Source organism: Sceloporus undulatus, unplaced genomic scaffold (assembly GCF_019175285.1).
Source record: "Sceloporus undulatus isolate JIND9_A2432 ecotype Alabama unplaced genomic scaffold, SceUnd_v1.1 scaffold_12, whole genome shotgun sequence".
Taxonomy (NCBI): Eukaryota; Metazoa; Chordata; class Lepidosauria; order Squamata; family Phrynosomatidae; genus Sceloporus; species Sceloporus undulatus.
Genome location: NW_024802934.1, coordinates 3,372,936 through 3,400,882, shown reverse-complemented (window position 1 = coordinate 3,400,882; position 27,947 = coordinate 3,372,936). Strand labels below are relative to the sequence as shown.

At 39.1% G+C, this 27,947-nt stretch overlaps 1 protein-coding gene across 1 annotated transcript in view; it reads left to right on the top strand.

Annotated features, from left to right (window-relative positions):
• The window catches only part of LOC121917177 (T-cell surface protein tactile-like), a 52,314-nt gene that overhangs the window by 13,031 nt on the left and 11,336 nt on the right, over nt 1-27,947 (top strand). Inside the window, exons 4-10 of the mRNA XM_042442899.1 lie at nt 2,927-3,036; nt 9,882-10,104; nt 14,033-14,079; nt 17,497-17,587; nt 18,274-18,456; nt 19,786-19,860; nt 24,649-24,723. Of these exons, the coding sequence (XP_042298833.1) occupies nt 2,927-3,036; nt 9,882-10,104; nt 14,033-14,079; nt 17,497-17,587; nt 18,274-18,456; nt 19,786-19,860; nt 24,649-24,723 (804 nt within the window). The remainder of the gene's footprint in view (nt 1-2,926; nt 3,037-9,881; nt 10,105-14,032; nt 14,080-17,496; nt 17,588-18,273; nt 18,457-19,785; nt 19,861-24,648; nt 24,724-27,947) is intronic.

Here is a 27,947-nt window from a genome sequence, read left to right as displayed (position 1 = left end):
GTGGGCAGAGGTGGTAGTGGAAATTATGGTTTGTTGGGATATACCTTTTATGCTCCATTCTAAATTTAACTCTTTCAAGCTTCCTTCTTCATGTCTTATTGGAATGTGTCCATCAGTGTGCCGACATTATCACTACCATTGAAACTGGACACAAGTCAGACAGCTATTGTTCACAGATCATTAATTTTATTCTTCTGTTCTGCCTTACATTCTACTGCAGTCCCTGGCAAAGAATAGAAAACATTTTTTCAGGGGGAAAATACACATTGCAGAGTCATCTTTTCAACCACGTGGGATAAAAAATGTTCAGAAAGCAATATTAGACATTAAGAAAACATAGGTCCACATCAAAGTATAACAAGACCATCTGGAGGGAACCAATCCACCCAGATTCACTGGAAATTGTTAACTGGCAGGCATGGTGGACCAAAGCAGTGGGAATGAACATCATTATAGAACTGAATCAAAGGGAAGATGACAAAATAACATGGCTGATGGAACATGAGAAGAATGCAGAGACCAGCCCAAAGTTGTAAAGTATTCAGCTGCTTAACCAGCTTCTTCCTGACCTTAATTTAAAACATCTGGTCTCCATTTTTCTGCATTCATCTGTTCAAGATGTTTAATTGTTTCCTAGATAATTTCTGATTTTCTAGTAAGCACTGTCTTTGTTTTGCTGGTCATGGTAAGCCGTAGTTTATTACTGTGGCAGGAGTGGCTCATTGGAGTGACCCCCAAATCAGACTGAGGAACTGGATGACACCTTTTTAGAACAGATGACTACACACTCAGAAAGAAAAAATGTAGTAGTGATGGGTGACTTCAACTATCCTGATATTTGCTGGAATTCAAACCCAGCAAAATCCTCAGGGTCTAGCAAATTCCTCACTTGCCTCGAAGACAGTTTAATTGTCCAAAAGGTGGAAGAGGCAACAAGGGGATCAGCTATTTTAGATCTGATCCTAACCAACAAGGATGACATAGTCAGACACACATTCTAGAATTATTGTCCAGTTAGTCTGACATCAGTACCAGGAAAGATTCTAGAGCAGATCATTAAACAGTCTGTGAACATCTACATGGCAATTCTATAATCACAAAAAATCAACATGGGTTTCAGAGAAACAAGTCATGCCAGAAAAAATCTGATCTCTTTCTCTGATAAAATTACCAGCTTGGTAGATGAAGGGAATGCTGTGGATATAGTATCTCTTGATTGCAGTAACGCCTTTGACAAGGTTTCCCATGACATTCTTGCAAACAAGCTTGTAAAATTTGGACTAGACAAGGTAACTGTTACATGGATTTGTAATTGATTGACTGGTTCGCTTTCATCCTGGAGAGAAGTAACCAGTGGGGTCCCAAAGGGCTCTGTCCTGGGCCCAGTGCTATTTAACATCTTTATCAATGACTTGGAGGACAGAATTGTGGGCATACTAATCAAATTTGCAGATGACACAAAATTAGGAGGAGTAGCTAATACTCCAGAAGATAGGATCAAAATTCAAAATGACCTGAATAGACTAGAAAGCTGGGCCAAAGCTAACAAAATGAAATTCAACACAGAGAAATGTAAGGTACTGCACTTAGAGCGGAAAAATAAAATGCACAGATATAGAATGGGAGACACCTGGCTGAAGGAGACTACTTGTGAAAGGGATATTGGAGTCCAAGTAGACCACAAGTTGAACATGAGTCAACAGTGTGATGCAGCAGCTAAGAAGGCCAATGCAATTTTAGGCTGCATCAATAAAAGTATAGTGTCTAGATCACAAGAAGTAATAGTGCCACTCTCTTCTCCTTTGGTCAGGCCCCACCTGGAATATTGTGTCCAGTTCTGGGTGGCACAATTCAAAAAGGACATTGAGAAACTGGAGCGTGTCCAAAGGAGGGCGACTAAAATGGTGAAGGGTCTGGAAACCATGCCCTATGAGGAACGACTTAGGGAGCTGGGGATATTTAGCCTGGAGAAAAGAAGATTAAGAGGTGATATGACATCCCTGTTTAAATATTTGAAGGGATGTCATATTGAAGAGAACAGGACCTGAAACAATGGATGCAAGCTCAGGAAAAGAGAATTTCCACCTCAACATTAGGAAGAGACTTCCTGACGTAAAGGGCTGTTTGACAGATAGTTGAACAAACTCCCCAGCGTGTAGTGGAGTCTCCTTTGGAGGTCTTTAAGCAGAGGCTGGATGGCCATCTGTCGGTGATGCTTTGATTTAGATTTCTTGCATGGCAGGGGATTGGACTGGATGGCCCTTGTGGTCTCTTCCAACTCTATGATTCTACGATTCTGTGATTCACAACTCCTTCTTCTTACTCTAATCTTCATTTCCTTATGATATGTTCTGCATATAAATTAAACAGCTGTACTGATAAAATGCACCCGTGCCTGATGCCCTTGTCAACTGGAAACCATTCTGTTTCTCTAATATTCTGTCCAAACAGTTGCCTCTTGTCCAGAGTGCAGGTTACCCATCAAGATATTGTTGCACATCTGTTTCTTTTACAATGATCCATAGTTTTTCATAATCTATACAATCAAAGGTCATAAGGACATAATTATTTGGTGCACTCCATTAGGCAACATATTTTTGCTATATGAGCTCAACTGCCTCTTTCTTTCTTGATCTTAATTTGTACATATGGCATTTCTCACTCCATGTATTGTAAAAGTCTTTGCTGTAAAATCAGAGGTCCATATATCTGAGATATATTCCTCTCAGTTTCTTCAGAATTATAATAAAACACTAGTTATAAAATACTCATAGAATCAACACAGTCTACACCAGCAGAACAGAGAGAATAATATAACTTTAATTTAACTTAAAATGTACAGACCATGATTTTACCCTTAATTTTATTTCTTTATATTTTCTTTATATTTTATTTCTTTATATTCATACTTTTTGCATAATACAAGATGACAAGAACTTTGTGGCAGAAACACTGCTAAACCAGACACTGGAAATCCCATGCTTGAAAGATGTGCCCTCTGAAAACCTGACAAATTCTACTTTGAAATGGTTTCTGGTAAGTAATATTTTTTCACATACTGATAGGAGAAAGAAATGCTATATCTTTTGACAGACAGAAACATTAGGCTTGAGCTGTGTGAGTTAAGAGTCAAAATATAAACTTACAAAGAGGATGGCTCTATTTTCTGGTGCAAATTGCTATCCATCCTTAAAGCAAAGAAACTACAATAGTAATGTAACACTACCAAATACACCAGATTAATGCAATAAGGATCCTAAGTACTAGCAAGAAGAACATGTGTAATTCAGCTAGGAAAAGTGATTTCCCCCCTCCCCCGCCACTTTTATTGGATTTGTTGTTTCTTTATGTGTCCACAGATCAACTCCAACTGATGGTAACCCTGTCATGGGGTTTCCTTTGCAAGATATATTCAAAGGAGGTTTCTCACCACTTTTCTCTGAATATAGCATACAGAATACTAGGGTATTCCTCAATTAAAACTTGCAAAATACCCCAACCAGCATCACTATTCTGGAAATGTCAGTCCATTTCCCCCCCTAAGCTTTGGTTGTTGTATATGTATTTATATCCCAACATGGACTTGGGCTCTCTGATCTACTTTGCAGTAAATATACAAACGGATGAAGTAAAGAAGCAGTAGCATAATATCTTTAAACACTGGTAACTTTTCATGGCATGAAACTTCATGGACAACCACACACACATAAATCTTAAACTCAGTGTGAAGTTTGCTTACTTGTTATTGTTAGCTGTATAGAGGGAATTAAACAGCAAGCAGATTCCAGGAATTGTTACATCAGGACAGACAAGTGCCTCATAACCACACTTTTTAATGTATAAAACATGTCACCACCCTTCCTTCTTTTCTTCCTTCATGCATGTTCCATTCACATAATTCCTATCCATTTCTAACACAGAATGGTCCCATGATATTACTGAAACTATTGCTCCTTCTCTTGTTCTCTCAAATGTCAACATTATTTCCCATAATTTATGGGTTACTAACCTGTTTTAACAGCCACCAGAAGAGTCCAGAAGCACCCTTCCTTTGACTCAGAGACATGCACCAGAATCCTATATTACCTTCTACATTATGTAACTTTTTTATACTTAGCTACAAAGCAGACATACTAAGAAACCCTGTTAGTGAATTGCAAACATGTATAACTGGGCACTGGCAGGAATGCCCAATGTGCATTGGTGCCCAGTGTGCACTGGGACTAATGTGATGTGCATCAGAACTGATGTGCAATGGTCACTTTTCTGGCACTGCTACCTAGTAATGTAACAGCAGTCCACTACTGGATAAGGACATTATAAAATGTCCCAGTTCCAATTTCCACATACTTATGAAGACGTAAGTCTCCAACAGAATTCCAGTCCATATCCTTATCATTGTATTTTTATTACAATAGAATAATTAATCTCATCACTGGTTTAGCTTTGCCTTTATCTTAATTTTTAATTACGTATTTAACAGATAAAAAATAAATAAATTTTAGATAGTAAATCTTAATAATTCTTGAACCTAAATTCCATCGGTGGCTGATATCCTCTGATGCATTCATAAGTACATAAATGTAGTTAGGAATTTCCTGAGGAACCAGGGCCCCAAATCCCCCTTAAACTCCAGGGATCCATTTCAAGTGATAGAGGTCTGTGGGGCAGTCAAGTGGGGTGCTTCAGAAGAATGTGAACAGCCCCCCACACACACACACACACCAAGCCACAGTATGATGAACAGCCCTACTCAACTTCACCACAGACTTCCATCATCGGAAAAGCTCCTTGGTGTTTAAGGTGGGTTCTCAGGGGCAATATTTACAATCGTGGCAATAGTGCCACAATTGATACTATACCATAGGTGGATACAGAACAGTTACAGAGCTATAGCCCTATGTTACAAATTTAAAATTGTAGTGCAGAATGCCAGCTTGTATTCCCCCCCCCCAAACAAAAAATAACCAAAATATCTAATAGACCTTTAAAAAACAGGAAAAGAAAGGATAACACAAAAAGAACAGGAAAAATAAATAAATTGTATTACATTGTACTGTATACATATATTACACCCCAGCATACAAGGACTCCCAAGGCAATGCACAACAAGTAAAAACATATAAAACAGCACAGAGATTTTTAAAAGTTTTAAAATAGATTAAAATACTCCTTAAAAGCCTTTAAAAACAGTCTGGAAACAATCCTTTAATATTATTTTAAATCAAATGACTAAAACAGAGCACTTTCAAACTTCTATGATCATATGGAATAGTACTGTTCTGGCTGTCCACCAGCATCTCTAAACAGATGGAGCCGGCCTAACTTCCTTGGCAGGGAGCTCTACAATTGGGCAATGGCAGCATTAGGGGGTACAGCCTACACTGAATGACACCCCAGAAGAAGGATGACATTCAGTCATGCCCTTCTCCCACTGTGCCCCTCCCAGTTTCACCATGGCAGGGAAGGCTTCTGAGCACACCTCTTCCAGCTTTGCTACAGCTGTGGAGGCCTCCAAACAGTGAAGAAGCCTGAGTGTGCCTCTCCTGGCTTTGCCATGGTGGCGGCGAAGGAGAGATCTGAGGGCCCCCTTTTGGTCACCACTGCTCCCTCCCCACAGCCCCCCACACAAACACCAGGGATGGGGATCCCTCTGCAATTGGAGACTAGCTCATATGGCAGGAAGCAGTCTTTCAGATATACTGGTCTCAAGCAATTTAAGACTGTATAGGTTAAAACCAGCACCTTGAGTGGAACTCAGAAGCAGATTGGAAGCCAGTGCAGACTTTGTAAGACTGCTGTTATGCAGAATCTAAAACTCACACCTGACACCAGTCTGACAGCTACTTTTCCAATAGTTCTAGCTTCCAAATACTTTTCAATGGCAGCCCAATGCAGAGCAAGTTACAGTAGTCTAATTTAAGAAATAGAGAAAAATGAAAAGTCTTATTATTACAATTGAGCCAATACAACTGAATCAGTGATTTTATCATTCCAGTATGTTTTAAGTGTCCATCATTCTCCAAATCTATTCTGTTGCAATTGTTCTCTTCTTCTATATGTCATAGGTCTACCACACACCATATATGTGGCACTCTAAAGTGAAAGAAAGAGGGCCCATGGTGACAGGTTTCCATCAGTTCTTCCATTTTCCATCACTGTACTGCTGCTGCTGTTGCTCACCAGTGCTATCTCCACTGGGCTTACTTCTCCAGCTGCCCATTATGAAAGCTTGGAAATACTGCTGCTGATATGACAACTCTCATATATATATGAGAGTTTAAAAGAGGTTAATATCTTCAAAGCTTTATCTAACTTGATTTTTTTCTTTTAAATCTTTCTGGTTTTTTATTACTTTTCCTAAGAAACTCTTCCAACAAAGGCATAGTTTGCTATAGGGTTTGGATGAAGTGTGAAGAAATATAAATATTAGACAAAACTGCAGCTATATAGCAAATACACAGCAGTTCATTTATAATTTATGAATGCCTTATACTTTCTTATAAATATTCAAATTCATACTTTTAACAACTCTTCTTGAGAACCTTTGAGTAAAATAAACATTCCTAAGTGCAATGGGAGCAGAGCTCAAAAAATGTACTATTAGAAAGTAATCAGCTAAAGTTATAATTCAATGAACTAAAAGTCATTACAGGTAAAAGTAAAGGTAGTCCCTTGACACGAATGTCTAGTCTCTAGGGGGCAGTGCTTATCTCCATTTCTAAGCCAAAGAGCCAGCTTTGTTCAAGGACTACTTTGGTAGTCATGTAGCTAGCATGACTGCACCGAACACTGTTTCCTTCCCACTGAGAAGTGGTATCTATCTATCTACCGTATTTTCTGGCGTATAAGACGATCCCCAACTTTTCCAGTTAAAATATAGTTTGGGATATATTCACTGTATAAGACTACCCCTTTTCCAAAGCACACCAAATATTTTTTTTTTAAAAAATCACATTTGATTTCAATATGGTAATTCTAATTCAAATGCTTATGACATGCAGGTACTTAGCAGAAAAACTTGTTGTATACAAAGCCTGCTTGGATTGGTCAGCTCTCCCTGCCTGCCCAGCCCTCCCTGTCTCCAAGACTATCAGAGCAGTAGCGCAAACACAGCTCTTTTTTCTATACCCCAGGCATCCCAGACGCCTGCAGCTTGCTCTGCCCTTCACTTACACCTTCCCGAATGAGATGTCCCCTCACCTCAACATTGGGACCATGTTAAGTCACTTCTTTCCATGAATCCTAGTGAGTGGCTTTTCTTCTACTGTACATGTACAGCGCCACCCTTGCTGCTTTCATACAGTCGCCACATATGGCAGGGATGTGGCAGTGGCCTCTTTTGAGCTCCCGCCACCATATGCGACTGGATTCTCCAGTCCATCTCGGAAGTTTCAGCAACCACCCTATAAGATGACATCCGGCGTATAAGACGACCCACGACTTTTGAGAAGATTTTCCTGGGTTAAAAAGTAGTCGTATATGCCAGAAAATGCAGTACTTGCATTTGCATGTTTTCCAACTGCTAGGTTGGTAGAAGTTGAGACTAGTGACAGAAGCTCACCCCAACATGCATCACTCGGGCTTCGAACTGCCAACCTTAGTGGCATTTTAACCACTAAGTCATTAGTGACCATTATAATCACAATTTTAAAAAATAATGCTTGCATTTTCCCATTTCTCAAAAAGAAATACTTTTAATTACTTTTAAATGTTCTGTGCATCTCTGCTGTAGTACAAACACTCTTGTCTCCCATCATCTTACTGCCATGGCAAAGCCCACAACCAAGTATGAAGCAGTAGCATGAGACACGACATGAGCAAGCACGTGATCCATATGTTATTCTGACTCCCAGATTTAGTGAGATCTCACCCCAATAGCTATAAAATTAACTAAGTAGCTCCCTCTATACCAAAGAGGGAGTGACATTCTCCTTCCTTAAGTGGCACTAGTTATATCCACATTCATGGCTTGACCACATCCTCAAGTAATGATTTCTAGATTATGGATGTGCAGAAGTAACAGTCTGGTCTAAATACTCCAAAGGCATCAGATCTCATCTGATCTTGGAAGCTAAACAGTTCAGCCCTGGTTGCTACTTGGATGGGATATGCCAATGAAAACCAGCTGTTGTAGGCTATATTTCAGAGGAAGGAACTGGCAAAATCACCTATTAGTATTCCTTGCTTATGAAAACCCTATGAAATTCATGGGGTCACCATAAGTCAACAGGCAACTTGAAGGCATGTACACACTGAGAGAGTTTAGATTGTGTCTGGCAGAGGGATCTGGTTCATGTTCTGTTCTCTGCTTCCCTGCTGCTGTGATTACAATGCCAATACAATCCTAAACTCGGTTACCTGAAAGACTCCATTACCTGAAAGACTCCATAAAGGAGGCTTGTTTCTAACTAAGCATGTACAGGATGGCACTGTTAGCATATCTGTTTTGTTCCTTAAATGTAGGGGAAATCAAGAATGTGGCAAAGGAGTTAACCCTTTCCCTACATATCATTATCCAAGCACATCCCTTCAGTTGCTACTGCTGCAAAAGGAAAGCTGATATGGCCACAAATCATCTTGGGAGAAGAGGGAAATTTCTTCAACATTATAACATCCCTTTGCTTGGCTGAGTCAATCCTGATCATACTGTCCATAAATATCTGTTTTGTTTTGTTTTTTAAAATGACCTAATGGTGTTGATCAAAGCTTCAAAGCAATGAGTTTCAAGCAGCTGGTAATATATCTGTAAATACCTAAAGGTCCCAGATCCCATCTGTTCTGGAAGTTAATCATGATCAACCATGGTTAGTATTGGATGGGAAATCACCAATGAATAGCAGTTCCTTTAGGCCATAGTTCAGAGGAAGGAGCTGACAAAACCACCTCTAAGTATTCCTTGCCTAAGAAAATCCATATGAAATTCATGGAATCATGATAAATTGACAGATAACTTAAAGGCACATACAGACACACAATGAGTTACACTTTTGGTGGAAATGAGGGTATAATGAAGTAACATTTCAAAAGTAATGAGTGGGAGTACAGTTACTTTATTGATGCAATAACTAACATTTTCTATTCACTTTGTATATGAATTTTCTTAAGCTTTCTTAAAGGTATATCTACATGAAGTTTTTTGCCATTTCCTTTTCAATCAAAAGGAGTTTTACTCTTTAAAAAAAGGGGGGGATGAGAAGTAAAAAGAGAGCAATGAGGAAGACAAGGCAACAAAGTTGCTTAACAATTATGACACTGCAACAACTAATAATTGAATTTCTTTCAAAATTATATAATGGGTAAAAAGAATTATTACTTTAATAATGCAAAATTACAAACTCTGGTGATTATTATGCATTTTAACATCACCCGCTATTTGGCCCTAAGACTGCCTGGGCCAAATTTCCCATAGCATGACACAGGTCATGTGAGAAAGGAAATAAAGTGAAAGCTAAGTGGGCAACAGTATGTTACTTGACTCGAAGGAAACAGAAAGTCTGAGGTTGCTGGTAAATCTCTATTTTCACAGCTGTAGAATTGCCAAGTGCCTTTCTCGTGCTAGAAAGGGAGGAGGCATGGCAAATTCAATTGTCATAGTTCACCTATATTGCAATTGCTGTTAGACCAACAGTACTTAATAGCAGCTTACCTCAACCTAGTGCCCACCAGATGTTTCAGACTACATATCCCATTAGTCCCAAACAGCATGGCTTGAAGTCAGGATGGTTGGGATTTTCATTCAGACCTTCTGGAGTCTTTGGGGAATGCTGATTATTAGTATTATCTTCTACAGTCTTGATTCAAAAAAGAAAGAAAGGAGGAAAATATCATGAGACTGCTAGATGGCAATTAGTCACTAACATAACTCTTATTTCAAACAGAAAGAGAACAAGAATGAAGAGTTACTTATAAGTAAACAGTCCTACTATGCTCCTGGATACAAAGCCAGTCCTACAATATTCAAGGATAGAATCAAAATTAATCCAGAGGACACATTAATAATTTCACCTGTATCAGTCCTCGATGATGGCAAGAAATTTGTCTGTTCTGTTTTCTACCAGCCTGGAAGAATCATTAAGAGCACTACAGATGTGAAAGTGTTTGGTAAGCATGAGTAATAACTCTTCTATAAGTAAGGAATATGCAGCCCATTGTTTTACACTATTTTAAATGTTTTAAGGAAGCATAACAAGAACTGGGCAAAGTTACCTCTTTCTTTCTTTCTTTCTTTCTTTCTTTCACCTCTGTTCTGTACTGTGACATGTGTCACATACCCACTATATTGTAAACCGCTTTGATCTATAGGAAAGGCGGTATATAAATAAAGTTTTATTATTTTTTATTCTTTCTTTCTTTCTTTCTTTCTTTCTCTTTCTCTTTTTCTTTTTTGGACAACAGATCTTTTAATTCCCTGTCATTTATGTTCCAGAAAAGTAACTGTCCCCAGGTTCGGACTTAAACACATACATTTAGGAATATATTATCAAAGCAAACAACAGTATATTAAATATGTTAAATGACACGTGCATCTTAAGAGGCCAGAAGCTGTGCCAAAGCTGTGCTCCAGTCCTTAGGACTGGAGTATGGCTTTGGCGCGGCTTCCAGCTTCTTAGGATGCATGCATCATTTAAACAGTCTACCTCCAAAGTGACCCAAAGCAGCTTTATTTTGGCCTGTCTGTTTGGGCCCATAGTTTTTAATGGGGTTGTAGTTTTAACCTTTATACTATGTGTTACTTATGTATTATATTGTTTTAACTTCATATTTTTTAACTCATCTGCCACTTAATTTTTTTTTATTTTTACATAAATTATTTTTTTAACTCCACCTTGTTTTTTAAATGCTTGTATGCCACCTTGGATCCTGTATAGGAAGAAATGTGGGTTATTAATTAATTAAATACAAGTCTTCAGATGCAAATATGCATAGTTCTAAATAAATATATAATAATATATAGTGATATATATTTTATTGGAAAATAATACTAAAACAAACATATATTAAAAATACAAACAATGACAGTATTAAGAAAACCTAATCAAACTACTAAGCAGACATTGCTGATTACGCTGCCCCTCCCACAACAGAGGGAAATAAGCCATTGTTATTATACTTCCCAATACGTTAGTATGCATAAGCTTTTACTACATGATGCTAATAGAATCCATTACACTTAAAAATATCTCTAGGTACAATCCTTTAAAAAATCCTCCAACTTGCACATACACGCCAACATATAATGGCAAGGAATCTATACTGACTGGAGTGGGAAGCAACTGGACTAAAATTGAAACCAAGGTATTTCGTGAAATAGTTAAAGAGTGTACATTCCTGATGAATTCTAGATATATCAACCTTTGGTGTGGTGCTCATATGACATACCTATCATGTCATAGATCCAGCAGTCATAATCATTCAGATTTTGTCATGGTCCTAAAAATTCTGCTTTTGAGCATAAACTATGTCAAAGGGCCGGTACACACTGCCCCTCTTTTCTGTGCAGCATTGCCACAGCAACCAAACCACATGGCAATGATGTGCAGCAAAAAAGAAGCTGCCCAGAGCGGCGGCTTTTTTGCGGTGTCACAAGCAAGAAGGGGCGCTGCCATGACGCCACTTCCTGTCTACTATGCCTGGTCACTGCACGGCACCGTCATCATCATGGTGGGTCCCATGTGGATGGGAGGCCGCCATCATGCTGGCGTCCATACAGACTAGGGCTCCGGAGAGTGCGGTTGCTGCGTGCTCCAGAACCCTAGAATTGGTGCCACCACACCGCTTCCTGCCCATGTGTACCAGGCCAAACTCAGACTCAATACAAGAGACCTTCTCTCTTGTTACTCAAAGAAAGTTGGGAGACTGGGTGTCCCCACCAAATGTGCCAGTTTCTCTTTAAATGTTCGGAGCATTGGCTCAAGTTTGCAAGGGTCTAGGTAACTTGAGGATCATTGACACCTGTATATACCTATACTTTCTGAGGAGGACTTCAAGTCTGGGTAAATTAATAGGTTTTGGAGCTTATCACACAGGCCCTGGGGAACAGACCCAGCGCAGAACAGAAGGAGATGGGAAGGGAACAGAACAGGGGTATCACCTATTTCACCAAGCGGGGAAACGCAGCGCAAACGCTGCCAACAGGAGTCCTCATTCTGTTTCCCATTTGTCCCACAGAGGCTGATTTTCAAGATCTGTTCAGAACAGTTCCAGCAGCATCGGCAGTGTTCTCCCATGTGGTCAAATGGGTGATATCCCCATTCCGTTCCCTTCCCACCCCCTTCCATTCTGCGCTGGGCCCGTTCCCCAGGGCCCATGCGATAAGCTCCTTTATTTAGAAATACTCAAGAGTGCAATCAAACACATGATAGTAATTCAAAACAGACCTCTTAAGTCATCATGACCACTTGCAAACATGCTGGCTCCAGATATGAGAATGTGAAAATATGGAGACCCTAAATACAATGCAAGGTATGCATGGTGTACTAACACTCTTCATTTTGAATTAATTTAGTGGGGGTACTTTTTCCCAAGGCTAAGATGTTCATGACACTAGTAGTGGCTGGTAATTTTCAGGTTAGTGGGTCAGTACACCTGCTCTGGTTTTTACTCTGAACTTCAAAAGAGCTATCAAAGGTCCTAACTCTATTATTGGGATAATAGGGAAATATGTGTAACCTTTGTACAAGTAAAACCCATGGCAAACCCACCACCCAACTGAATGTGGAAGCCCATAGTTGCTGCTGAAGATTACAGTAATAAACTTGGAAATCAATCTTTTGGAAGGTAGTTTATTGGAGCAGGAGGCAAAGAATGTATTTGTTCTCAGATGCAATTGTAATATTATTAAATCAATGAATGCTAAGCAGAGAATTCCCATTAAAAATTTCCTGTTTTCAGGATCCAGTGACTTATTTTCAATTTGCTTACAGAACCCAGAATGCAATGAAGATGTCTGAAGATCAGACTTGGGGGTGGGCAAGACCTACTGACTCTAAAACACACACTCTCAAAACCCCAAACCCAAAAGCAAATAAACACTCCATAGCATTTCCCTCTTTGTCCTTCTCTAACTAGAAATAGATTTTTTGAGACTTTATAGTAAGAAAGGATACCAATTACCACTGTTCTTGATAGACTGTCATAGTGACAAGTGAAATCTGTCATGTCCTAATTGTTTAAATAGATTTTCTACTGGGGGAAGTGGCTTCATGAATGAAGTCAAACCAGTGATGGAAATGAAAGTATGGTCTGCCTCTTAAAGCCTCAGAAAATAGTGTTCTCTCTCTCTTAGCTCTGCTTTAAAGCTCTGTAATCCTGGATACATTTGATGTATTCCAAGATCCTGTGGAGGATTTTATGACCTCTGCTTGTATCAGTGCTTTCTCCTATTCTTTTGTATGACAGGAACATTAGATTGTGATATCCAGATTGTTTTTCTGGAATTTTCGGTGCTAAATTAGAACCTAGATCTGAGACAGGGTATTCTGAAGATGTCTTCAACAACTGCATGATCAGTCTGGATTTTAACACACAAAAAGTCACTGTAGATAGAAAATAAACCTCTTCAGTGCTCTGTGAATTATCTCGCAGGTTTTTTAAAATATACTTATTATGTTACACCTTGCACATAAGTAATGCATAGCTTCATACCCTCCTCCTATATGATAACTGGAAGCTACAACAGAGACTGGAAAAGTTAACTTTTTGGACTGTAGTTATCAAAATCCTGCAGCTGACATAGCAAAAAAAGTAATTTTGCCAAGCTTTGAACCACAAACATCACAAAACACTACAAAATATGTTTGGTATTTACCAAAGTAGCTAAGAGACAGGGGATGCTGGGCTATTGGGGAAAAAATTAATAACACTGTTTTAAATGGTGAACTTTATCTTTCCACTATCATTGGGTGAGTAGTATATAACTGATTTATAGCTGTTGTGTAAAACAGACCAATGATGTTCGTGCAAGAACTTATTATGCTGAAACATTTGTTGTCTAATTAATTAAAATATACCTTTTCTTTCTCTGCTCAAGTGAAACCAGAAATCTCTATTACCCTCAACACAAGCTTGAGAAGAAAGGTAAGTGAATTTATACCTAAGATTGCATGAGTCTGAATATGGCAGGGTGAGAAGGTAAATCTAGTGGCAGATCTCAAGGTGACTTGTTTTAGGTCAGCAAAGAGTTTTGGTGGAATATTATCTAACAATATCAGTGAATATTCAGCTAACAAGACCACTCAGACTGCTAAAATTATGGATGCTTGGGTGAAAATCAGGAATGTTATGGGTGAAAGAACTGTCAGCTCACATATTAAAAGCAAATTGCCTTGGCCAAGTGTGTGCCCAGAGACATACACTCTCATTCTATAATTCTGTGCCTGACCACACAAAACAACCATTTTTCATTTGGGTCCAGTTAATATTTCAAGTTGGTGTTTCTAACAACAAAACAAAAATCGATCCTGTCAAACTAAAGTCTGCCCAGCTATGGTGAACAGTTACTGGTACCTCTTTCCAATTATTCAGTGAAATGGGAGAAAAATTATGCTCAGTCATGAGAAAAGCAAACACTGAATACTTCTGAATAAGGTTGTTTTTGTGTGTCTTCAAGTTATTTCTGGCTTATGGCAACCCTGAGGTGAGCCTATCATGAGATTTTCTTGGCAGAATTTGTTCAGAGGTGGCTTGCTCTTGCCTTCTTGTAAGGCAGAGAGTGTGACTTGCCCAAGGTCACCCAGTGGGTTTCCATGACCGAATGGGAATTTGAACCCTCGTCTCCCAGTGACCTACTCCACCATTTAAACCAGTTCACCACACTGGCTCTCCTGCATATTTAAAAAAATGTAGACCTTTCTCCAGTTAAATAGATCTGTAAAAATTGCATTTTGGGGATACCAGTCTCAAGATAATTTCTATGGCCCTCTGGTATTATTCTGATTCTTTATAGGAATGAATTCAGAATGGCCAAATGATACTATATTTTAAATGATCTTCTGTTGAATATTCAGTAGTAGGAAGATAACAGAAAATTTGCAATACATCTTTGCCCATGGGTACCAGACCATTTTTCAGGGTTTACCACAAACTCAATTTTCCTCTTGGCTCAAATACTACTTTACGGTGCCCTCTCAGAAACCAGCTACATATTTAACGTGGAGGTGAACAGCTTGCTTACAAACAACACTTTATCCTCAGTTTGAGAAATAGTGAGCTAACAAGTAAACTTAAGGGGTAATGTTTCTAGCAAAGAAAGCAGTGGAAGAGACTATATCATGGATAGATTCTTATTTCCTATTCCATGAAAGACTTGGGCTAAACCTATATGCTCTCCATTTTAATTAAGCATTTCTTCATATATTAGGCCAAATTTTGACTGGGGAATATGCCTGAAACATTCTCCTTTTATCTGTGTTGAAAACAGGTACCCATAGTTTAAATGCTTACTTTGGTAGATTAAGGATGAGTTATTTGAATCACATATATTGTTATTCGCCTCCCCAGTTCTTCCACATGTTTTTCTGCCAAAAGAGAAAAGTGAAATAAATTATTTATATGATCAACTGGGAACCTTTAAATCATGGCTCTGAACTACACAAAAATGGCTGAAAATTACAAGTCATACTTTGTTGTCTCAGAGCAAATTCAGTTTAAAATCTTCTGTTAAGAAATAGTCCACAGGTATAAAACATAAACAGGTTTCTTAACAGCCCATCTTTGTTGAGACACATTAGCATTTGCTCTGCCTATGCAAAAAATAAGGTTCCTGTGAGCAAATATGTTCTCATCTTAAGCACTGTCTGCAGGAGACTGCACCACATCTCCCTCCCTCCCAGTGCTTTTAGACTAACCACTTTTCTGACAGAGGCACAGTGATGATCACCACTTCCTTCATTCTGTGAAGTATTTCAGTGCTAATATTTTTGTGGTTTCATTATACATGCTGCACTGTTAAAATGTTCTTAGTGATTAGAGGGTAAGAGAATGTTTTGACAATTTTTCCTCTTTTTTCCCAATCTGGGAGGATTTACATCTCCTTTTCTTAATGATATCTGTATTTGTGGATTTAATTATCTGGGACTATCAGTATTTTGGGCTGCATCCACTGTGCAGAAATAATCTGGTTTGACACCACATCAACATGGCTCAACGCTATGAAATTCAGGGAGCTACATTTTGCTCTGGACTCTGGGCTTTGCTCTGGTGCCACAACAAACTACAGTTCCCAGAATACCATAGCATTTGAGCCATGGCAGTTGAAGTGGTGTCAAACTGGATTATTTCTGCATTTTGGATCCAGCCTCATTGACGTCCAACAATGCAAGAGATCAGTTTGTCCTGAGGGTTTTGGTAATAATGGGGAGTACTCTCATTATCTGAACCATCTTCATGGTTAATAAAGAGTTAAAATATGGGAAGAGGCTCAGTTATATTTTAATGAGGCTCAACATCACAGAGTGACAAGCAATTGCCCAATGAGATGAGCAGTTGGTCAAAAGTGCAAACCTCTGAGATGGTTTTGAGCAGAGGTGATAAAAAGCTGGGAAAGTACCATGAGGAAAAGTTTTGAAAACAAAGGAACTTCTGGAGCAGGAGCTCCATGGCAGGAAGCTGGTGTAGCAGAACCATGAAGTCCACGCTCTCAGTTAGTCCTATGAATATCAAGGACTTCAAATCCCATCTGTTCTGTGAGTAGCATTAGGGAATGTATTAGCTAGCTGCATTAAGATCTTTTGATTCCTTTGTTGATTTCACTGGAATGACTGACTCTAAATATACCTGGGGGAAAGGTGTCCCTCACATAAGAGCTATCCTTTTGTTATAAAGATTCCTTACTTAGGAAAAAAACTCTTTTCTTGGAAGTACTCCCTCTCTCACATCCCTCTTTCATGTGCTTTTGCTCGCTTTCTTCTCCTCACCAGGATTGACAGAGAGGGGGAAAATCTCTGCAGTGTCAAAGATGGAATGTAACCCAATTCAGTAGTTTATTTAAGCTGGTCTCAAAAGGTCTCATCCAACTAAAGCAGAAGCAGAAGAGGGACATAGAGACCCATCATATGGTGACATGGTGGTGAATTTGGGGATGTGGTTCCTGAGAAAATAGGGAAAGGACTGTGTGGTGTCTTCTCTCTCTTTCTCTCTGACTGCTTGGTAGCAGGCTTGGAGAGGGGTCTATAAACAGTGGAGAGACTGTTTCTTCTAAGGGACTTGAAACTTGGTCAGTGTTTACTGTTTTGTTTCTTTCTGGAGAGATTGACACTGCAGGGAAGTTTTTTGTTTGTTGCTGCCTGGCAAGGCAAGGAGAAGGTTGCCCCCCCCCCCCCCACACACACACACACTTAGCCTTTTGCCTCAAGTTGGCCGTAGAGTTCCACTGGAGGACCCTAATGTTTCCATCCAAAGTAGGTCTTGTTGAATGTAAACATGTTTAGGACTGCAGCCTCAGACTTTGTTCACTAGTCTAGCACAATTTAAATTATTTTGTTTTATTTTTAATAGGCTAATTTTACCTGTGTGGTAAGGAAGGCATTTCCCAAGCCAAACCTCCTATGGTATATGGATGGAAAGATCCTGAAGGACAAATCTGAAGGTAATGAAAATACTGGCCAAAACGACATTTCAATCTTTTCAATATCTGGCTTTAACAATAGAGTACTCATGTAACTATGAGTGGAGGGAATATGATACTTTGTGGATAATAAGAACTTCTTAAGCTCAAAAATGTTAATGGCAAAAAAGTTATACTCCATGAACTAAATCCAGTTTTAGCTCCAACTAGAAATCAATGAGACTTTACAAAAGTAATTACTAGCATGTTCCATTCATTTGATGGGTCTGCTCTAGATAAGATTGATTTGGATTTGGATTCTAGAGTAATGATGAATAACATCGGGGCCTCTAATTGTTGGGAACCGCTCCAGTTGGAGGGAATGGTCAGATTATGAGAGTTTAACTTTAATGTTTGAAAAATAGATTTCCCTACTTGTCTTATAGAATAAAGCCATGTTCAAACCAGTCTCCATTTATTTATATTTGACATCCATTGTCATACCCCATTGTCTTGTCACATTCACATGACAAGCCTTCAGGCAGGTTTGTGTCCTTTTAATGGCAATTACTGTACAGCATCTATCTCTTAAAACACTTCATTAATAATTAATTTAATTATATTGTTAACATGCATGATGTTTTACAATATAAGGCTATCCTTTCAACCACTTTTTTGTTATAGAATTGTTATAGAATGTTCTTTCTCCATTCCCCCATCCCCAAAAGGAATATCCATTCAAAATCAAGTTACAAAGCTAGTGGGAGGTTTTTATGAGATGCAGTCTCTGCTGACAATATGGAGTTCAACCCAGTTACCCATCAACCAGGCTTACAAATGCATGACAGTGTACCTTTACCCTGGAAATGAAACACTGAATATTTCATCTGAGGAAGTTATCCTTTCTTATGGTGAGTTGGTTTAACTTCTGAAATGCAAAGGATGTATTATGCACATGTTGTTGGTGCTGTGTGCCCTCAAGTCATTTCCAACTTATGGTGACCCAAAGCCAAAGCTATCGTGGGAGTTTCTTGGCAAATTTCTTTAGAGAAGGTTTGCTATTGCTTTCCCTTGAGGCTGAGAGACTGTGACTTGCTCAAGATCACCCAGTGGGTTTCCACTGCCAAGCTGGGATTCGGTGCTCACACCACTATGCTATGCTGGCTCCTAAGCTTATGGCTTATGCACATAAACTTGTCTTAATTATTGTCAAAATGAAATCTGAGGAAATAGTCTTCAGTAAGCTATGATACAACCCATTGTCTCAGAAGTCATATAAATTGTTGCCAAATTAAATAGACATGTTTCTGGCATGTTTTACTTCATAGAATCATAGAATCATAGCGTTTGAAGAGACCATTATTATTATTGTTGTTGTTGTTTATTTTTATAGTGCTGTACATGTACACAGCGCTCTACATACAGATAATCAATCAATAAAAATATAAAACCTGCCAATGGTGTACAATCTACAAAATATATATAAACAGTAGGTAGTAATATAAAATAGATTTAGTTAAAAAAGAGGCAACCACAAGGGTCATCCAGTCCAGCCCCTGTCATTCAGTTTGTTAATTTTTAAAATGCTGAAATTAGAACCGATATGATAATTTCAGTTATTTCAAGTCCAAACTCAAAATACTTCTGATGACATTTACAGCCCAAAATACCTTGGGACCTCCAAACTTGAGGGAGTGCTTCTTCTTGTGTGTGCCTGCCCAAGTATTGAGGTTTGCTGAGGTGGAGGGAACTCCTCTGTGTCCAAATATATGGTTTGTACTAATGTGACTGGTGCTACACTAATCAAATAAAACTAGATAGTTAATCTGCTGTAGCAATGGTTATTTTAGTAGGGTTTCAGTCTACAGCTTTGTCACCATACCACCTAACAGTCAAGCTATGGCAGTTTCAGAAAGTTAAAAAAAATCTGTTAAAATGTCTTTAAAAGTAACTAAAAGTAACTTGAAAGCATTGCTTGTTACAGCAACAAATTAACTTCCCTCTTACCCATTTTCATACCTTTCAAAATGTGACATTGTCTTGGATCCCATCATGGCAGAAAGGCAAGGTATAGGATTAATCAATCAATAATGATATATCCATGTTACTCAAAGAAGTCTCAGGTTTTGGTCTTGAACTCTCCTGAGCTAGCATATCAAGAATCAGATCAGCCACTTATTTACAAATATGAAGTTCTTAAGCTATTTGCTCATTTCATTTCAGTCAATTGTTTTCAACAGGGTTGCAGACTACAACTTCAGAATCCTTTATACCCAGTAGGAAAATTCCTTTAACTTCTGATTCCTCCACAGGACGTAAGTGCTGTGTATTCATTTGAAACATCTTCTGTGCTTTCTCGAAAATGTATCAACTATAAAGCTTCAAAATACTAACTGTACTCTAAATCTTTCTGATACATTATTAGCTCTGCTCTGCTAGAAATGTTGGGAAGGGAGTGGGCATAATATATGCCATTTTGCAGAAGTATTCACACGCACCCTTTGACTTTTGCATATTTTATTGTGTTGCAGGGTAGAAATGTAATTGACTTAATTGGCACTGTAACCCCTTGATGTACACAAAATACTCAACACTATGAAGGTACAATATACTGTGTGTGTGTGTGTGTGTGTGTGTGTGTGTGTATATACACACACACACACACACAGAGAGAGAGAGAGAGAGAGAGAGAGAGAGAGTAGTACAACAGTTAAGCATACAAAAACAAATGGGCCCTCTACAAAAACTTTTTTGGCAGAAATTATAGCTGTGAAATCTCTATCAGCATCTGGATCCTGCCATTTTTGCCGATTCTTCTTGGCAAAATTGCTGCAGCTTTGGCAGGTTGGAAGAGGGTCATTGGCGAAGAACAACATTCAAGCTTTGCCATCAAGTCTCAGATGGATGGAAATCTAGGGTTTGACTGGGCCATTCTAAGACATTCTAGTTTTTAAACAATTTCAGTGTTACTCTGGCTTTGTGTTGTCCTGATAGAAAGCAAACCTCTGCCATAAGACCTCATTGCATGGGCCCTGGGGAACGGGCCTGGCGCAGAACAGAAGGGAACAGGAATGGAACGGAACAGGGATATCACCTATTTACTGCATGCCAGAACGCCATCAATGCCGCCTCAAGTCCCCATTCCATTCCCCTTCCATCTCACAGGAGGCAATTTTCACGAACTGTTCAGAAAAGTTCTAACTGTTAGCTATCTGACAACTATCAGGTCAGGATACACAGGGAAGCTATTGAAATCCACAAACACCTAGATAACTTGAACAGGGGGAAAAAACCTTAAAGTTAAGTGAAGTTTGACTACCAGTCATGGAAAACACCAAAGTCAAGACCCAGCAAGGGCAAATGAAAACTACCCAGGGTCAGGGATTTCCCAGCAGACAATGGATCATTAATTAAATAGACACCCTGAGGCCTTGCCATTCAACCACAGATCAACACGCAGATTAACATGTAAATCATTTCCTCTCAACCAAGAGTCACACAGTACAGTATATATAACCCACTCACTTCCATGCCATCATTCTCTGAAGATACCAGCCACAGCTGCTAGTGAAACATCAGGAATAAACTCTTGCAGAACACAGCCACATAGCCTGAAAAACCCGCAAAAATTATGGACACCAGCCATGAAAGCTTTCAACTTCACATCCTACATTAGTGTCTGTTCATTCTTAGAATGTCTTCTTCCTGCTCCCAGTCACCAGATAGCCATGAAGCATTACATCATGTTTTTTTTAGGCTCTGCACAAAATATATCTCCCATGCATTCTCTGTCCTATCATTCAACATTGTATCTAAAGAAAGGAGACTCTTGTAATCAAGAGTTGACATTGACATCAGCACATGGTTCTGCTTTCTTATATAATGTCTACCATCGAAGGAAAGGCAGGAGAGGAACAAGGAGTAGCTTGAGGAACATAAACTATGCATGGATTTTTTGAGCCCTCCAACTGTCTGCACATACGTTTTTCTCTTTATTTCTCCTTCATGACAGGTCATAGATTCAGGGAAAGGCTAACCCTCTTCTGTCTGCAGCTATGTTTTTCAGATTTCTAATGTCAATAATATCTCATTCTTCAAGATAAAATAAACAGAAAAAGACATGGATACAGTGGCAGTGATGTGAGTTCCTGACAACAAAGTGCTGCAGCCAAAAAGGAATGCAATTTGAGATGATACTTAAAATATTCCCCAAATCCCTCTCTCTTGGGAGTCATTGCACACATGTGAAATTACAATAGGAGCTGTAATTGGGCAGATGGAGTACAGAGTCAGCTGTTTGCTGACCATTTGTCTTGAAGTGGCTCAGATTTCTTTGTCAGTCAGACACAGTACATCAGAATGATGGAATTTAATATATTATTTATATATATGACAAAGAAGATGCCGTCTGTTTTTCTTTTACTTATTTATTTATTTATTTCCTTCTTTAGTTAAGGATCAGTTATTCCTAACCTGCTTCCTTATGCTGTGTTTAGCTTTATAGGCTATTACCATATATTGTTTCAGCAACATTAATGTCTACCAGGAAGTGATCTTGGCAACAGGGAGTTCTCAAAATGATGTATGAATGTATTTTAAACAAAAAGGTCATGGGCTTAAACATAAACCCAATCCATTTCAAGTAAGATCTCTAGTATGGCTGTTTCTAGCACCCTTAGTCCTAATCTAGCCTTTGTTTTTGTATGTACAGAAATGTTACATGCATACAGAAAAAAACAACCACATACTATTCTTACTAATTCATTTCAGTGAGGCTCCTGATGAGTATATGTGCTCTGTTTGAGGAATGTCTCCATTATTGAAGTGAATGGGGCAGGGAAAGGAAAAATGGTGTTGTTGGACTGTAGCTCAACTAGTTTGCCATGGACTATTAGGAGCTGTTGTCTAGTGACATCTAAAGGGCCACATATATTCCACACCTAGGAGAGAGACAGGCAAACACTTTTTTAAAATATAAACAGGCTTTGGGCAACTGATGAGCTGCTGAAAGGACTTTTATTCAGGAGTGCTGCAATTGCCCCCCCTCCCTCCAGCCAATATTTTAACTTGTTTTTAATTTCATGCTGTTTAATTCTGTTTTATTATTTATAGTGGCTCCAGTTGTCTTTTAATCAAGTTGTGAGTCAATGCTGGGTCCCAGTAGTGACAGGAAAGAAGGATATAAAATAAATAAAATAAAGAGGAATTCAACTCACACAGCCTCTTCACACTGCTGCACCCGCGGAGCTCTGGATCATAGTCATGGTTCATAAATGTCATATTGATTGCACAGTGATTTTGTTACTCATTTCTGTATGACAAAGCCTCTGCCTGAATTAATAAAGCAGTCCCTTCCATTTGCCCTTGTCTTCTCTCTGTAAAAGTTTTCCATTCAACTTTACCCTGCGATAATTCAAGAGACAGCTGTTAAGTGATTAGCTTCCATGAGAACATCCTTTGTGTGCATAGCACTGAGAGATACTTGGACACTGAGTGTTCATCACTGTATGTCTCTTCTTTTTAAGCTGGTGTCAAAGATATACTTTCTGTCCCCATCCAAAATCCTAATAGAGATCATGGCTGGTTTCCTTGTCTCCATAGAAATGTCTGAAGTAAGGCTTTTGAGTCAATAAAGAGACTGCTTTTTTCAAAAATAATTGTCCAGGCTAGACCATCTGACAGAGTCTTGAAATATATGACATTCTGCCTCCATTTATTCTGAGTTGTTCAGAAAATTAAGAACGGACGAAGGGAAATATATTTATAAGGGAAGTGTGTCACCTTGCTCCTTCAAAACGTGAACTTAGTAAAGTTGGACTGAAAGAGATTAAAAGCCAAGGGGAAAGAATCCTGGTTTAGAGTAAAACATGGAAAAGTCACTTTTCTGCAGTACAAAAAGGCTTGTGGTAATAAAGCTCTAGTCTAAAATATAATGGTTCTGGCCTCTGACTCAAAGGTAACTAGAAGGAAGCAAAGAGAAAAGGAGTAAATGAAACAGTAAAGAACTGTTGATACTGGAAAACTCAAAAAAGATGAAGGTGATAAACTAAGAGCAAAATTAGTCATTTGGAAAGGTCATTTAGGGCTCATTCCCATTCCCATTCCAGTTTGTGATCCACCTTCACTCCATGCTGATAAATCAATTCCAAAAGGTCCATCATCCCCACTATGAAAGTGGAGCTTTTCATTATCTCCTTGTAATCACAAGGAGATAATTTTTGGCACAATTGTCATTCCCATTAGTTAGGACCACTTGAAAATTCATGTCTGGGCATTATCAGTGATGTAAGCAGTAGCCTGGCATGGGAACGATAGATAGATAGACAGATAGATAGATAGATAGTTCAGTTTATTGGTTTTGCAATTACTTGCCTCACTATGAGCTGCCATCGGATCACCCAGGTAATTGCAAGTACTTGCAAAATCAGTGAATCGAAACTTCTATCAATTTTATTTTTTAAAAAAACCATGCGCCCATAGGTCATACTACAAGCACAAAGGCAGCGCAGTGGGGGGGGGGATGGTGGGTCTACCAAAAACTGAGGAGGGATGATAAATACCTCTCTGCCATTAGTCCCACCCCTCCAGAATGATGCAATTCAGATGCATCATTCCCAATTGTTGAACACACTTCAGAATCGATTATTTTTTTTAAAAAAACCTTCAAAGAACTAGTATCAGGAAAGAGCAGGCTTTTTGCATTTGCCTCGCTTCATCACAATTGAAACCGATCACAGTAGGATCAGAACTGGTTTCAAATGTGAACAACGGTCATATAACCCAATCTGCAATTCGCTTTAAATCATAGTGGGAACGCGGACTTGGAAACAATGAAGGCAGCTACTTGCCTGTCATCTTGGGTACAGCTCCTGTTCTGAGTAGTGGTTTGAGGAGAAAAAAAATCCAGTGGAATGTTTTGCAGAAGTACATTGTCCTTGGGATTTAAATTGGCTAACATCCCAATACTTTTCTTCACTTCTGTTACAAAGTTGTAGTTTTTGTAAAGTACAAAATGAAGCCTGCACATTACTTTTGTCTCTCAGCAAAGCATTGTTCAGAAACTTTTAGGAAAGACCTTAAAAATACTTTTATCCTTTCCACAGAACCCTGGCATTCCACAAAAGACTTGCAAGATAAGACCCTGGCCAAGTTCTTCAGTTTCTCTACAGTGCTACAAAGTAAGATATACATGCTTTTAAATTGCTTTGATCTGGGTTCGTGATAGGATCTCATTAGTTCCTAAAGCTCATGAAAGAGAGTAGCTGAGAAGTACCAGAAAGTAGGAAAAAAATATTCCTTTGCTTATGCTGTCAGAGATGGATGTTGGGGAGGTTATCAATTGAATTAAACAACTGATAGTTATCTGCCAATAGTTTCACGAAGGTTATCAGTTACTGAAGTTCCAGATGTGAGAGCAGAGGAGTTTGGGAGTGGATTACAAAACAGTGGTAAATGTGTCCCTTGTAAGAGAGAGATGCTTTCAAAGTTCTTTGGGAGGGAGATTGATCTCACTATGGGGAATTGAAAGCAAACCTTTTGAGGGGTTATATCAACAGAGAATAGCATAGACTTGTCTTTGAGCAGCACATGTCACCTCCTTCTTAGAGGTTTTTGACTGCTCTAGACTCCTTGGACTGACCCTTTTCTGGCCAAATAAAGAATGAATTGCCTCCAATAATAGCAATAAATCTGTTAAACAAGTTTCAGTTCCCCATCACACAAATTAATATGATATACATATTTTTCAAAATGGAGAATTGACTTCTGGCCAATTTATGTTTTTCATGGGTGTGGAAGGCATTTTTGCAGCACAGTGGCATCTGGGGGATCCCTGGGACCCGTCACAGTTGTGCACCTCATTCTAAGAGCTTCTGTTCAATTTTTATATCACCGACAGGGATTTTATGCTTGAAAGCTGACATGCCACTGTAGGAAGAGAAGTCACCTGCTATTTCACACTTTGGATACAATATAGAGGGAAGACAATCAAGGTTGCCTTCTTTACCAAAGTGATTGTTCCCCATTTCTTTTTCCTGAATTTCTTCAATTCCATCTGGAATTAAACTGAATGACAAGCTGCTCTAAGTAGTACTTAACTGGAAGCACAAAGTGACACACAGCATTCTCTGTCCATGGAGACTGAGTAGGAGCTGGATCTTTGCTTTCCTCACCTTAGTGCTAAGACTGAGATAATTTTGTTTGTATTGCTGCCTGGAAAGGTCCTCACTCATTACACTTGGAAGAATCTAACCAGTGACCTAAGGGTTAATGCCTGCTATTCGCAATTACAATTCTTTTAACACAATCATTTCCCATGTCTAACATGTTTAACTGGTTGCTGCTCTTTCAGGCATTAGATGCTTGCTTGACTTACAAGCTGTGAAAAGCTATTCCCTTGACAAGTCATTCTGTCTGTAATGGTTCACACACATAACACACACAATTAGGATCAAACCAATGCATATTGATTGCTTATTCCCAAACTGTTTCTGACACATGTTTCTGTCCATTAGAAGTATTGGATGAAACACGAAGTGGTGGTTCTGTTTTCTGACAAAAATACTGTCTTTTTCCTCCTTCTGGCAAATAGCAGAAAAGTAATTACATTAACATATATCTTCCCCCATGAGAGTCAGATTCAGAGAGCCTCCGTTCTTTCACTGCAGGAAGAAGACATACAGATTTCCCCATGGATATTATAGCAGGAGCCTGGAAGGAAGATGTACAAATGCCATATATTAGTTTAGCCTAACTCAGGGATATAACATAGATTAAAATACAATATTTAGCTAAACACATAAAACCTTTTAAATACAAAGGTTAAAACACATAAACATAAGGTTAATACAACCATTATACATTAAAATCATTCAGACATCAATTTAAAATTCATAGTTTAAGATCGACTGGATAGGCCTGCTGGAAGAAATGGGTCTTTAATACTGTTTTAAATTCAGACAGCATGTTTAGCTGTCAAATCTCTCTCCGCAGGTCATTCCACAGTCTAGGGGTGGCCGATTAAAAGGTCCTGCAGGTGACAGTTGCCAATCTAGTTCTGGTTGGTTGAAATAAATGTCCCCCAGAGGATCTGAACGTATGGGGTGGACTTAGGGGAGAAGGGAGTCCCTTAGGTAACCTGGACCCAAACCATGTAGGGCTTTAAATGTAATAACCAACATTTTGTACTTTGTCTGGAAGCTAACTGGCAACCACCAGAGTGATTTTAATAGTGGTGTGATAGATCACTCCTAGATTACCAAGGATCAATCTGGCTGTTGTGTTTTGAACTAAGTAAAGTCTCCAATTTTGGTAGAAAGGTAACCCAATGTAGAATGTGTTGTAAAAGTGCAGTCTTGAGGTTACCAGCATGTGCATTACCATCTTTAGGACTTCTGATCCTAGGAAAGGGCACAACTGGTGATCAGTCAAAGCTGATAATAAGCATTCCTAACATTGCATGTATCTGAACTGACATTTGGAAAGATGGATCCAGGAGGAAAGTGTGTGTTTATATACCTTTAAATTATACCATCCATATAAATATTTTACAATTTCAAATCCTTTTTAAGCCATCTCTTTCTTCATCCAACCTATTACCTCTTCCAGCATTTATCAGAGGAAACATGGGGGGGGGGCAGACTGGCATGAAAAGCCGGCTTCTAGCTGGCTTGGGATCATGGCTTACAGATTGCCGCAAGACCCAATGCCCAGAAGTCATACCGGCACTCAAACTTTTAAATGCCTCACGCCTCTGGAGCAGTTTGAAGCTGCACATGGCTGTGCGGAGCATGAAAGCCACTTTTGCAGGCCACTGCTCCTTATTTGGCTGGCTGCAAGGCAGATTGAACCACAGCGTGTGTTTGCCGCAGCCCCAAGCCATCTTCGGAAGGGGCGATTTGAAGCCCCATCTGCCCCCCCCCAAGCTCTCCTTTTTGAATGATGGAGGACTATATTGGGGTGTCATCGGTTGTTCGATAGGATCCTGCCCCATGCTTCTGTATGTGTTTGTACCTTGAAGTCATTTTTGACTTATGGGTTTCCTAGGCAAGATTTGTTCAGAGGAGGTTTGTGATTGTCTTCCCTTAAGGCGAGAGTATGTAACAATAGCCCAGCTAAGCCCTATAGGGCTTTTTAGACTGTAACCAGCACTTGAATTGTGCGTGGAAACCGAGTGGTAACGCAGTAGACTGTTGTAGCAAGGGACTTGTAGGTCTTTTAACCAGTCCCACACAATATTCTGGCTGCTGTTCTTTGGACAATTGAAGTTTCCAAACACTCTTCAAGGCAGCTCCATACAACACATACTAAACAGGATGTAATCCAGACATGTGTCACTGTGGCCAGATCAGGTATTTCAGGAACAGATGAAATTTGTGCACAAACTTTTGCTGTGCCAAACATG